The following is a 12431-nucleotide window of genomic DNA, read 5'->3' on the forward strand; positions in this document are numbered from 1 at the left end:
TGATGGCTCGTTGTTCATGTATGAAACTTTTATTAGTTCATGACAGACTTACGTAGTCCAACCTATACCTAATCACATGCTGTCTAACGTTTCTCGGGATCTTTCTGACTCAGTTCGACTATAAGCTGGCTGTGTAGGCAATTGTCAATAAACAAATAGTCCCAGATCAGCTGTTTGCCAAGGCCTTTTTTCTAGACGCTAGGCATAAATGGGTTAACGTGTTCTCTTCGCCCCCAGAAACCTGAGAAATCAAACTCATCCTATTTGAGTGGATAGTCACATAGTTATCATCATAAATAGGTTTTGGCCGCCAGCTTGGACGCCATCATTCAAGAGGTCCTATTTTTGTAAACTTTCGATATTTTATACAGGACCTTCTACTCACCATCATCATTTGAAATACCTTTTTTAGAAATGGTGTGTTGGTCGGAGTGGTATTTGTTCATATTATGACCGGACTAGTTGAATATTTGTCGTTTGTTTGTAAATAAGTTGCTTATCTGATAAAATGACACAAAAGTTTATTAATGATTTGCATGTAACTGTTTGGATGACATTTACCATATTTAAATAAGCTTTTCATCAAGCCGATTCGTTATGGGAAAATGTTTCCGTTGGTTTAAACGTGATGTGTTTTGATGGTTTTGTTTATTTAAAGGGACTTAATCGCCGACTAAGCATTTCTTATGTGTTTGTAAATACCTTAACATTGCTAAAATTGAACATCGGCACTGTAGTGCTCCATTATATTTACAATCATAAAATATAACAAAAAAAGTCGTACAAAACGTTTGTCCGCAATGGGACTCGCACCAGTGTCGTCTAAACTACGCGGCTTTACGGACTTCAATGTGTGTGTATGCATTTGTCACTTATCTGATCCACGTGTAGTAATTAACTTTACGGAAAAAAGTAGAAACATTGAGAATGATTCATTCAATTCGCATTTGCTACGCTTAATAATTACATTTATATCATTTTCAAATGATAATCATTCATACGCGAAACTGTATTTTCATTTTGAGTGTGCGTCATTAGATTTATTTCATACACGCTAAACGAGTCCGTTTACAAGTAGTATGTTGGTATTGTAATGCTGTTTAATACGTTGTTCATTTAACTATAAACATTTTGTTGAAATGACGATCAAAATATATTGAATATTAATTTTGAATGTTAGTATATCTTTTAAAAGACAACTATGTGTCGAAAACAGTTCCATTCATCTAAATGTTCGTCCGCTCGACTCAAAGAACATGTATATCTCATACGTCAACGAAACATTCAAGGAAGACATTAAACGCCCACATACATTTAAAACAGATTATTTGACTGTACGATTGATGAAGAAAATACCATAATTTAAATGGTTTACCATACAATAAACAAGAAAAATACACATAAATCGGTGACAATACCATGACATATGAAAACCAAATATGACAGTTAAAATAGCATTAAACCTATTCATAAAAAGTTGGTACAACACATATTAAAAGGTCGTACTTAATAAACTATAAAAATAATTCATACCAGTGACATTTCGGAACATACGATAGTACTGACGCATGGCCGGTTGAACATGTAAACCTCAATTTTTTACACCTTTTAGGGGTCGAATAAAGTAGAACGAGTCACTTTCACATACCAGCCAAAGTACATATTAAAAGGTAGACAAATATGACAACATAAATACAGAATATGAGCACGGTCTTGTAGCCATTGGAAACGACGGCAGTCAAGCATGACATAGTTCGGCTTCTACAGACTACATTGTTATCAATACATATCAATAGTGAGATTCGTAGGAGCATATCAAACCTTTAAAGTGAGTTTATATATAACAAGATCTCGATTGGAACAAGGCCTAGATATTGTCAAGATAACATTCTGCCAAACTGTAATCAATAGTGTGCAATAAATGTGGCATCTACAATGATAACAAGGTTTTTCTAAGAAGCAACTTGGTGACCTATATGTTAGACGCACATGACCAAGAATCGAACTCGACCAAGATATTTTAGGATAAGCATTATTATCTAGTTAAAATATTATAAATGTGGCTTCTATAGAGGTACCCTAGTATATAGACGCATGTCACTCAGATTCAAGCTCGGTCTAGATAGTGTCAAGATAAACATTCTGGCAGGGTTTCGTCGGGATTGAGTCATAAAAATTGCTTCTAGTGTGGTAACAAGTTTTTACTAATATATAACCAAAAAGGCCTAGTTTTTTGGCGAATGTTATCTTTGGCCTTGACCTTGTCAAGCTAAACATTCTTAAATACTTTTGATTAGTTAAAAAGTGTACCCTCTAGAGATTTAACGAGCTTAACGTTGAAGACGCACTCCACGCACCAAACGACAACTCACGCCGGGCATAGGGTATCACAAAAGCTCACCTTGTAAATTTTGTTTTCAGGTGAACCAAAAGTAAATGAGTAACTTCGACAACTGTAAAGGTAAGTCCTTTAAATGGTTCATAGACAAATGAGATTATAATTTGTTTGCTAAACTTGACCTCTACACAAATTTGGTCCCTAAATCCGAACACGTAATGAAAGTAGACAATATATATATATAATAACAACAAATATCGATAAGAACACATTTTCAGGTCGAAAAATGAATCAAAACATTGTTAAAATTATAAGCACGTGTTTTTTAGTGAAATTCATATAAACACTGCGTCTTACAGATATGTTTTTACTATGCTTGATTTGTGGGGAGTTCGCATGTTCATATCTCTAAATATGTTCCGTATACAATACAGGGCTTTTACTAGCTTGATTCGATTAGACGTTTTACAAGAACTAAAAAGACGTGGTTTTTAATTGTTTTGTCTTGTTTGTTTTAATCGAGTTCTATATAAAAAAATAACGTCAATGGACTCATGCATGTCGACTAATTAGTATTTCTTATTACTTAGAAGTTAAAGATACTAAAGCCTAAACAGTAGCTATACTGGCAAAGGCTTAAATATACATATTGAGTAAACTAACGAATTCGTATGAAATATGTGAAATGAAAAGGTTACAATAGTTACCAAATGGAACTTAGTTTTACTCGACATCTTATCTTCCTCAAGATGATGATTGTTGCTAACATCGAACCTATTATGCAGTAACCTAATTTGTATTCAAGTTACTAAAATCACGCTTTGTAAAAGTAAGGCACGAATTTGTGTTGCAATCATCAAAGGAAATCATTGTACAACTGCGAGCACAGAATACACATACACGTATTTGATTGTTAACAATACAGAACCATACTCCGGGTTGGAGAGTCTAGTAGTAATATATTTGGAATTAATGATAGTGCGTTGATTATAAAACAATTCAATATATGTCAATTTAAAACAACATTTATCAAGTAAAAAAGAAAAGTAAACGCTAAAAATGCACCACTGCTGCGTAAAATACCATCAACATCAATACCAATTTAGAACAATATACATCAATTAACAACATAACAATACACGCTAAAAATACAAAACAGTAGTGTAAAATATACATTAATATAGCCCCTCGACACCAAGACCCATAAAAGAGACGTTATACTATAAAGTGAAAATTTCAGATCATACATTTAATGTTTTCAAAGGGCGAAAATAATACTTTTTAGTAATATTCACTTGTTTTATACATGCTGATTTAGAGCTTAATACCCCTTTACATGTACTAGCCGACATCTTAGGAAATGTATTCATATAAACAAGGTCCTAAAGATTTACTATTTTGCTTTAGAAATACGTACCCATGCTGCATTAGCTGTCCGTAATGCACACTTGGTGACATCATTTGAATATCATCTAGCATACACCACTGATTCGATTTTATAAACTGCATTTTCCCCCATGATATAATTAATCATATAATGAATGACCGTTCCCCCAATGAAATGTATTTCTGATTAGTTCGCTCGATTACAACCTTTAGTAGTAAACATCTCTTGAAAACGGCATACAATAATATAATTGAAAAAAAATCCCAAATAGAATAAAAATGAATACATCAACAAAACGTCGCAGCGCTCACTCAGTACACTCATTGAAGTGTTCGCCGTTATAACTACCAAACTATTTTAGTTTCGACCAATGAGATTAAAAATTAGCAAACCGGAGTTAATGTGCACACAAGATGATAACATTTTATTGCGCTCCAGTGTCAGTTGAACACATTTCAATTATGAAAGAAAATAAATAATGCCCAACCTCATGGTCATGGCTCCAATTTAAAATCTCAGATCTATTAAGGCTTTGCACTGAGATTTTCTACAGCATTTACACAGATCATTAGGTTGAATCCAATAAAGGCATCTCCGATGTGGGTTTTTAACACAAAAGTCACCGCTCTCAACTTATATTTTCATAGGCATGTAACACTTTTAACTTAGACCACACCAAATTCATCCTTTGTTTAGCGTCCTCTGCCTAGTAGATTTTCGGATGAAACAACGGAGAGACGTTCTCACGTGCAAAAAAATGAGCCTCACTATGGTAAAATGGGACTTATTGCAGGTGCTTATACTGTACAGGCTTATGCTTATCGGTGAAGACACTTTACGCACATGCATTACACCTCGTTTTCCCAGAGTGATAATGGATTTGTTTCCAGTCTGGTTAGTAGATTTTTTTTAACTCAGAAGAAGCTTCAAATTAAATTTTAACCGAAAAAAGCCTTATTACAACATATTATAGTGAATCTAAGGGCCGTGTCTCCAGCTTGATTTCTCGGAGCTGTCTCGAATCCGCTGCATCGTCCAGCTCGGCAAGATCATTGTCCACCGTGAATATCAGGTCGTTTCTATAGCGACGGTACTGGAAGTACTGGTGACACCACGTGCTAATCCGCTTCCGGTTCCCGAAGATCAGCGCCACCGCTATCACCACAACCAGGCACACTAGTGCAACAACAATGCCGGTCACCAGCCGGGATTTGTGGTCATCGAGTGTTTCGCACATGAGCTGCTCGGGTTTGAGATTCGAAACTCTGACTCCGTTGAGATTACTGGGCGTGGCGCATTTTAGACTCCAGAACTCGTTCTTTATATCCGTTTTGTCGCCGAAATTTTCAGCGTTTAACATCCACTTGACGTTGCAATCGCAGTTAAGTGGAACGTTCGTTACGTTAACGGCGGTGAGCTTTTTCCAGTCCACAAGACGCTCGGGAATGTAGGACACGGCGGAGTTGTACAGGAACAAATGTGTAAGATTCTTCACAGACATAAAGGCGGTTTCGTCGATATAGTTCAACGAGCTGCAATAACTCAGATCTACACTATTCAGATTGTTGAGTCCGTGAAAAGCGTCGGGACCAATAGTATCCAGATTGTGCATGTTCATGGCGAGCAATATTCTGACATCGCCTAACCCCGCGAACATTCCCGACATAAAATTTTTGCTATGAATACCGTTCAGGGTTAAGTGCTGAAGTCCACCAGCGTTGGTCCACGTCGCATGGTCCATATTTCGGATGTTAGTGAATCCGAGATTCAGCTCAGTTAATTTAGTGCCGACGCGCGGAAATGCTCCAATTAAATCTAGGTTGTAATTGCTGTCAAGTGTGAGAACTTCCAAGGAGTTGAGATTCATTGGCACCTCGTCAATCAGCTGGGAGATATGGTTCTGCGTTAGGTACAAATGCGTGAGCGACGTCAACGGCTGCAACGCTGGGTATGGTATCGATCTCAAAAAGTTTGACGTTAATTTCAACGTCTGGATGGCGGGCGTGTTCACAAACGACGCGTTGTCGATGTGGGTGATATTGTTAAATCCAAGATCTATTGTGTCTAATTTCGTGAGATTCGCGAATGTGCCGTTGTCGATTGTCTGTAGACCGTCGCTTCTTAAGATGAGATTATGAAGATTACTCATATTATTAAACACGCCTGGACTAATTTTAGTCATTTTATTTAGAACGATTGTCAATTTCATCAATGTACTTCTGACGTCATCAAACGCTCCCGGCTCTATTGACATCAGCGTTCCGTTGATGATTTCTAGATGTTCTAAAACAATAAAACCCGCAAAATCGCCTTTCTTCAAAGTCTGAAGGGCGTGTTGTGATATGCTCAGAAGTTTTGTGGTATTTCTCGTGCTCAAGCTGGGGAATTCTGTGATATTCGTACACGACACGTTATCTCCTTTGCAATTGCACCCTGAGGGACAGCTTGAAACACCACTATACGAAACTGTTAATAATAGAACCACCACGTAACCACCAGTATATGTTTTCCAATCCATGGCTGTGGATGTTGATGCGTCAACTTTTTGTCCGAAACTCGTTGAGCGTTCTTTCTGAAACGATAAATAATACCTAAATAAACTATACAAAAAAAGCTCCCAACTCTTCTGTCAGGTATTAATATAAACAAAACACACTAAACAAACGCGCGTGAAACAGAATTGTGCAAATAATGAAATGCTTGGAGTAAATCAATAGAACTATTAGAACACCGACTGAATCGAGCATCAATAATGCACGCGGTGATGACGCATTGCCAGTCACAGATAAAAATAATGCTCTATTTGAAATATACTGGAACGTTAAGTTTCCACACAATGCAAGTAAATAATTCACATTTCATAATAAATCATGCATGCATGCATAAAAGTTTTACATTCTAAGGTCCGTCACAATTCCATGACTTTGTTCGGTTTGGTATATAACATGTTTATTCGGATGTCGTAAATATTCGGACGCTTCAGCGACTGTGAATTCATGAGCTGTCGATGACGATTGAAATGCCTTTTTATGGAGATTTGTTCGTTTGCTCGTTGTGTTGGAATTGTTTCAACTGTTTCATCAGTATTTCAATCATATCACGACGGTCAGTTAACGAACCTACACTTTTCCTGTGATAGCTTGTTTACCAGCTATCAGTGAACACACTTCTGTCCGCAACTGAGTTATGCCCTACTTGATTCAGACGTTGGGAGCGAATGGTCACAGAAAGAATTACACTTCAATCCCCACACTAGTCATGTTGCCGGGCTCAAGCCGGGCATTTAACTATGATGCATTTTTTGAAAGAAGAAGACGGTCGTGAGAATAAAACTTAAATTTACATTAGAAACGACTTCTGACTAACTGATCGGCTCAATGACGAATGGACAAACAGTGTAAACGCCAACTATTTGTGCACAGTCATCTTTTAAGCGTTAACGATTTTATCGTTGTTATTAACCCGTTTAACATCGTCACATACAATTAGTCACTCCCTGTCACGTCGACAAGGCGTGGGTCATGACATTAACACAGGTGGCTAGCGACTGCCGCCGGAAATCAATACACCATCCACTGCGGAGCAGCATAAATAGAAATACCTATATAAGACCTGTATAATAAATATTCACCATCGTTACCAAGAGAACGCAAGTATTGGATTTTGTTACTTAGTCATGCGTCCACGTATTAAGGCCAGAGATATAAGTGGTTTATGTATCGTAAGTAACAAGTGATCTGACTGCCGCGGGCATGTACCGGTGCGCTGTTTAACCCATTTATGCCTAGTGGACTCTCCCATCCTTCTAAATTGGATCAATTTATTTCAAAAATTAGGGATGTCTAGTATATTTATTTCTATATTTAGAATATTTCTTACAGAAATTACTTTAAGCAAACAGCGCAGACCCTGGTGAGACGCCGCATCATGCGGCGTCTCATCTGGGTCTACGCTGTTTGCCAATGCCTTTTTTCTAGACGCTAGGCATAAATGGGTTAAATCAGTGGGCGTAAGGCGTTAACCCGTTTCCACTCAGAGACGCACTTTGACGCATTTGGAGTCTCTTTTAAATCAAATTAAATTAAAGACCTTTCATACTGGATTCAAGATTAAAATGCTTCATGTCCAACCCTTAGGTACTGATGAGCAGCAAATAGCATAAAAACTGAACAGTCTGCGAGTTACTCGCAGGCTGTTCTTTTGTTTTTTTTTCGCTGTTTGCACATAGCCGTATTCAATTTGCTTCAGTGTCGGAATGGGCATGTTGTTAGTGTACATTTATCCAGGTTAATTTGTAAACATTTTGTTAAATTCCATCATATTCACTTAATTAACTTTTTAGTGTTAAGATATTGTCTGCTTTATTTAATCACATTCGCTTAATTACTTTTTTTAAAACATCATTATTTTTTGGCCCACATAAAACCTTCATTTTTAGTGATGTTAGTGAAACACATGACTTTTTGGTATTGATCTTATGACTAGAGGATATGTCTAGGGGTATTTTCAACATTTTAACTAAATAAACATACACAGCTTTTTTCTAATATTTTCTGAAATTGGCTGTCACCGCGTTATTCATGTATGCATGTTCTATGCTGTTAAATAAATATAGAACCATTCAACTGTCTTTCGTTTTTTGCTTCTTAAGATATTGATTACAAACCGAAAACTACTAAAAAATACTCGTTACAGACGTTTTTTCACATGATACAATAGAACGGAAAGAGAAACGAAAGTATGTATTAAACAATGAATTTCTCATCCAACTGCATAAATAAGCTTATAACGCTGAATGATGATTTAATTAAATGATATAGTACTGCACAAAAAGCCCAACCATGTCCGGGGTGTTGGCGATCGATATTGCAGATTAAATGTCCTCGATTACGACCTTGTTTGCAAAGCCTCCACGCCCGAGTGTGTAGTGAATTATTCGATTCATTAACACCTTTAAAAAGACCTTGGCAAACAGCGTAGACCCAGATGAGACGCCGCATGATGCGGCGTCTCACCAGGGTCTGCGCTGTTTGCTAAAATGAATTTCTGTAAGAAATATTCTAAATTTGGAAATAAATATACTAGAAATCCCTAATTTAGATCCAATTTAGAAGGATGGGAGAGTCTACTAGGCATAAATGGGTTAACAAGCACTTCAACGTAGTAAACATGATACGGTCATACCATGGTTAAATGTAAACAATCTCTTCGCCAGACTAAGCAGCCAAAAAGTAATTAATAAGCAGTTTTTATTTTACTTTAGAGAGAAACAAATGACACACAAAAAAGAGATAGATATTAGGCTATTATATATCAATAAACTTTATGAGTAACTATAAACACGTTCATTTATAATTTATAAGTAGTTCTACTTAGTTAGATGCAATGAGCACGTACATTTATGAAGTTAGATGTTACTTTATAGGCGAATGGCCTACGGCTTCGTACCATATACGGTTTGGGGCTGCCTGGCTGGTCACTATAATGCCATAGGGACCTAAGTGGAGTTTACTATTTCTTAAATAATAACTGGAGTTTCAGATATTAAAGGCCAGTGCAAGTGTAGTGTTGTAAAATCAACAAAACAACCTTGAACTCTACTTCAACTGATAATACTTTATGTTAGACGTATTTGACTGCAGTTTAATACACTTAAGCCAGTTGCAACTATATTTAGCCGTATTGCAACTATATTTAGATTTAACATGCGTTCTGCAAATAATTTTTATAAAACGCTCGCGTAACGTTATATAGCAATGAAAACTTCATGCAAATTGAATATATATAAGACATGTAAATACGTGATCACGTGAAACCAACAATAAAACATCCATATATAAGTTACTAACAACACAGGTAAACCACCAAGGTTCTACAATTACTTTTACGAAAGAAGATTTATCTGTTGTTGTTTTTTCATTCGTTCAAAAAATTAGTTAACTAAATCATCAATACATACAATAAAAGATCACAAAACCGTTAAAACGATCTAATTTAAGAATACAAGAAATACATGTTTACCTTAATCCGCCATTTTATAAACAGTATAAACAGGGAGCGCACTCCATGACTATTCGTGTTAACAAGTTTTCTCCCCGCATTAGCTATTGGTGCACATGTGAGGTAATCATTCTATGAAAGGTGTAACACATGCGCAATACGATACAATTTCGTTTTTGAAATATGCGCAAGATATAAAAAATGTTTGTCCAAAAGACCAGTTCGATGTTATAATTAGTTCATTTCAAAATACCAGGAACAAGTTCATATTCACTAGGCTGTATACTATTTGAAATAAACATTTTTTGTTTGCGGCTCCTTAGATTCATTACTTTGAAAGTAATGTATTCTTTAACAAAACATAGAATGTTGTCACTTCATAAATCGTGACGCAAAGGTGTTGTTCACATTGATTAAACCCTTTGCATGCTGGGAAATTTGTCGTCTGCTAAAATGTCGTCTGCTGAATTTCTAAAATTATCATTTTCTTCGATTGTTTCAAAGAATACTATCAGAAAAGCAAACAGTTTGGATCCAGATGAGACGCCACGTTCTGTGGCGTCTCATCTGGATCCAAACTGTTTGCAAAGGCCTTCAAAACACGGTTCCAGCACTGAAAGAGTTAAATTACTATTTCATTTACTTTTACATTCCATGACAAAGCTTTTGCAACCCAATAAGTTATTTATTAACAGACGGTTTTTTACCGTTTCCGATGTTTTCAATTAAAAAATCAATCACAAAATAACTTTTTAATTCTGAGAAAACTTCGTGTGCTCAGGATCGTCGGTGATACAAATAGTTTATACCAGAAAGGTAAAAAAAAGTAAGGTGAACATACATCAGGTATAGACTCAGTTCTTGTGTTCCATATTTATTCTATACTCAATAATACGATTTTAAACACGCATAGTATTGTGATAAAAATGTCGTATAAGTAAGAAATACACCGTTTGACCTAATCCCGCCACTATTTAACAAGTGAGGACTCTACAGTCGGGGATGCAGCCGCAGTAGACGGGGCACTCGCGACCGTTGATCGTGTAGCGTACGATGTGGGTACTGACGCAATAAGGATTGCTAGGGCTCGTTTCCGGGCACGTGGCCTGCAGCGTATGCACGTCCGAGCAGCACCAGTGCTTGCAGCCCCAGTCGCACCTGACGCCATTCACGTACTTGTGCTGGTAGCTCGTGGTACAATCGTGAGAGGGTGGGGGAGGGCATGTTGGGGCGCCGGCACACACTGTTGATACAAGGGGCATGTAGCAAGGATCTGGCCTATGACCTCCCGGTCGATAGGCGTAATGGATATGGTTTCCGCCTAGCGATCGGGAGGTCATGGGCTGAATACCTACTGTTGTGGGTTTCTTTATATATCATAAAGCATTTTACTTTGCTCGATTTATATTTGCCACAAGCGTGGGTGGGGGTTGGGGTGGGGGCTTCGGAGGGTTCATCGTATAAACGCCGGTAAACTATTTGGCAAAAAGGGCGAGGTGTTTTACAGGCTAACGTTAAGATACTTCAACGCATTCGAGCTCGCGGCTCGTGGTTAAGGCAGTGTAATGCACAAAAACAGTGTAAACATCAGCCTGATACAGTTCTTAATGTTCAGTACAGCGAATAACAGGCATGCTTACCATGTTATACTGTACCGCCTTTAAAGTCTCTATCGGTGATTATAAAAGTAAGATATATATATGCGTTAAAACGCATAATTCTGCACAAAAAAATCAACATGTGCCGCGCGTCGCAGAATTGACTTATCAAAGCGAATACACCCATTTGCTCACGTAGATGTTTCGACGTGCATATGCGTCGTTACATCATGTCTTTTTCACTCGAATGGTCATTGTCGGCTCAGGTACTAATTACAAACACCCCGGGTACTTGTAAGTTTACTACAATCTACCATGTGTATGGAAAACACGCTTAAAGACACTAGGTCATACTCCGAGGTACTTTTTAGTTTATTTTTCGCACCCCGAAACTCTACAGTTTGCTACAATGTATGTTAAGAAGTACCCGAGCCGACAATGACCAATTGAGTGCCACTTACCATCTCTGTCATTTCGCAGCTCGATGTAATAACCTGAAGCGAACAATGATAGAGTATTATTAGATATGTTACAATGTGTAATAATGATAGGCAAATGTGGTAAGAGAAAATAATTTATAGATTATATTTGCTTATTTACTTTTTAATGGGCAAACCGAATCTCAAAATAGTATAATTTTTTAAAGGCTAATAATAAGTAGAAAAAAAACTAGGTATTGTGTAAAGGAAACGCATCGTTAACCCATTTATGCCGAGCGTCTAGAAAAAAGGCATTGGCAAACAGCGTTTACCGAGATGAGACGCCGCATGATGCGGCGTCTCATCTGGGTCTGCGCTGTTTGCTTAAAGGAATTTCTGTAATAAATATTCTAAATATAAAAATAAATATACTAGACATCCCTAATTTTGGATATAAATTGATCCAATTTAGAAGGATGGGAGAGTCCACTAGGCATAAATGGGTTAATATAAAACATCTTACCGTATGTGAGACATAGAACACTCGCAAACACGATTATGCCTGATGGATTCATGGCACTGCTGGAATAGGAGTAGATGTCAAGTATGAATTTGTAATTATACTCGTAAAATATTTTCATCCAATTGCCCGATTCACATGTTGGTCAATTTGATTTACAATATAAAGC

At 37.1% G+C, this 12431-nt stretch overlaps 2 protein-coding genes across 2 annotated transcripts; both read right to left on the reverse strand.

Moving 5' to 3' along the window:
- Positions 1-1309: 1309 nt before the first annotated feature.
- On the reverse strand, positions 1310-10236 carry LOC127834341 (leucine-rich repeat-containing protein 15-like). The gene is made up of 2 exons (XM_052360097.1): positions 9747-10236; positions 1310-6297 (listed from the first exon to the last, which is right to left on the reverse strand). The coding sequence occupies exon 2, from the start codon at positions 6241-6243 to the stop codon at positions 4693-4695; it is 1551 nt and encodes a 516-aa protein (XP_052216057.1). The 5' UTR covers positions 6244-6297; positions 9747-10236; the 3' UTR covers positions 1310-4692.
- A 347-nt stretch (positions 10237-10583) lies between these two features.
- Positions 10584-12355, reverse strand: LOC127834342 (uncharacterized). Its single transcript, XM_052360098.1, has 3 exons — positions 12266-12355; positions 11785-11817; positions 10584-10968 (listed from the first exon to the last, which is right to left on the reverse strand). Exons 1-3 carry the CDS (start codon positions 12315-12317, stop codon positions 10700-10702), a joined length of 354 nt encoding a protein of 117 aa, XP_052216058.1. The 5' UTR covers positions 12318-12355; the 3' UTR covers positions 10584-10699.
- Positions 12356-12431: the final 76 nt, after the last annotated feature.

This window comes from Dreissena polymorpha, chromosome 6 (genome assembly GCF_020536995.1).
Source record: "Dreissena polymorpha isolate Duluth1 chromosome 6, UMN_Dpol_1.0, whole genome shotgun sequence".
NCBI classification, from domain to species: Eukaryota; Metazoa; Mollusca; class Bivalvia; order Myida; family Dreissenidae; genus Dreissena; species Dreissena polymorpha.

Excerpts from the sequence above, each read along its gene's own strand:
- LOC127834341 (XM_052360097.1), bottom strand. The coding sequence starts at position 6,243 with ATGGATTGGAAAACATATACTGGTGGTTACGTGGTGGTTCTATTATTA.
- LOC127834342 (XM_052360098.1), bottom strand. The coding sequence starts at position 12,317 with ATGAATCCATCAGGCATAATCGTGTTTGCGAGTGTTCTATGTCTCACA. Across the intron at positions 11,818-12,265 it reads TGTTCTATGTCTCACATACG|GTTATTACATCGAGCTGCGA; the intron begins GTAAGATGTTTT and ends TGTTCGCTTCAG. Across the intron at positions 10,969-11,784 it reads GCTGCGAAATGACAGAGATG|TGTGTGCCGGCGCCCCAACA; the intron begins GTAAGTGGCACT and ends TTGTATCAACAG.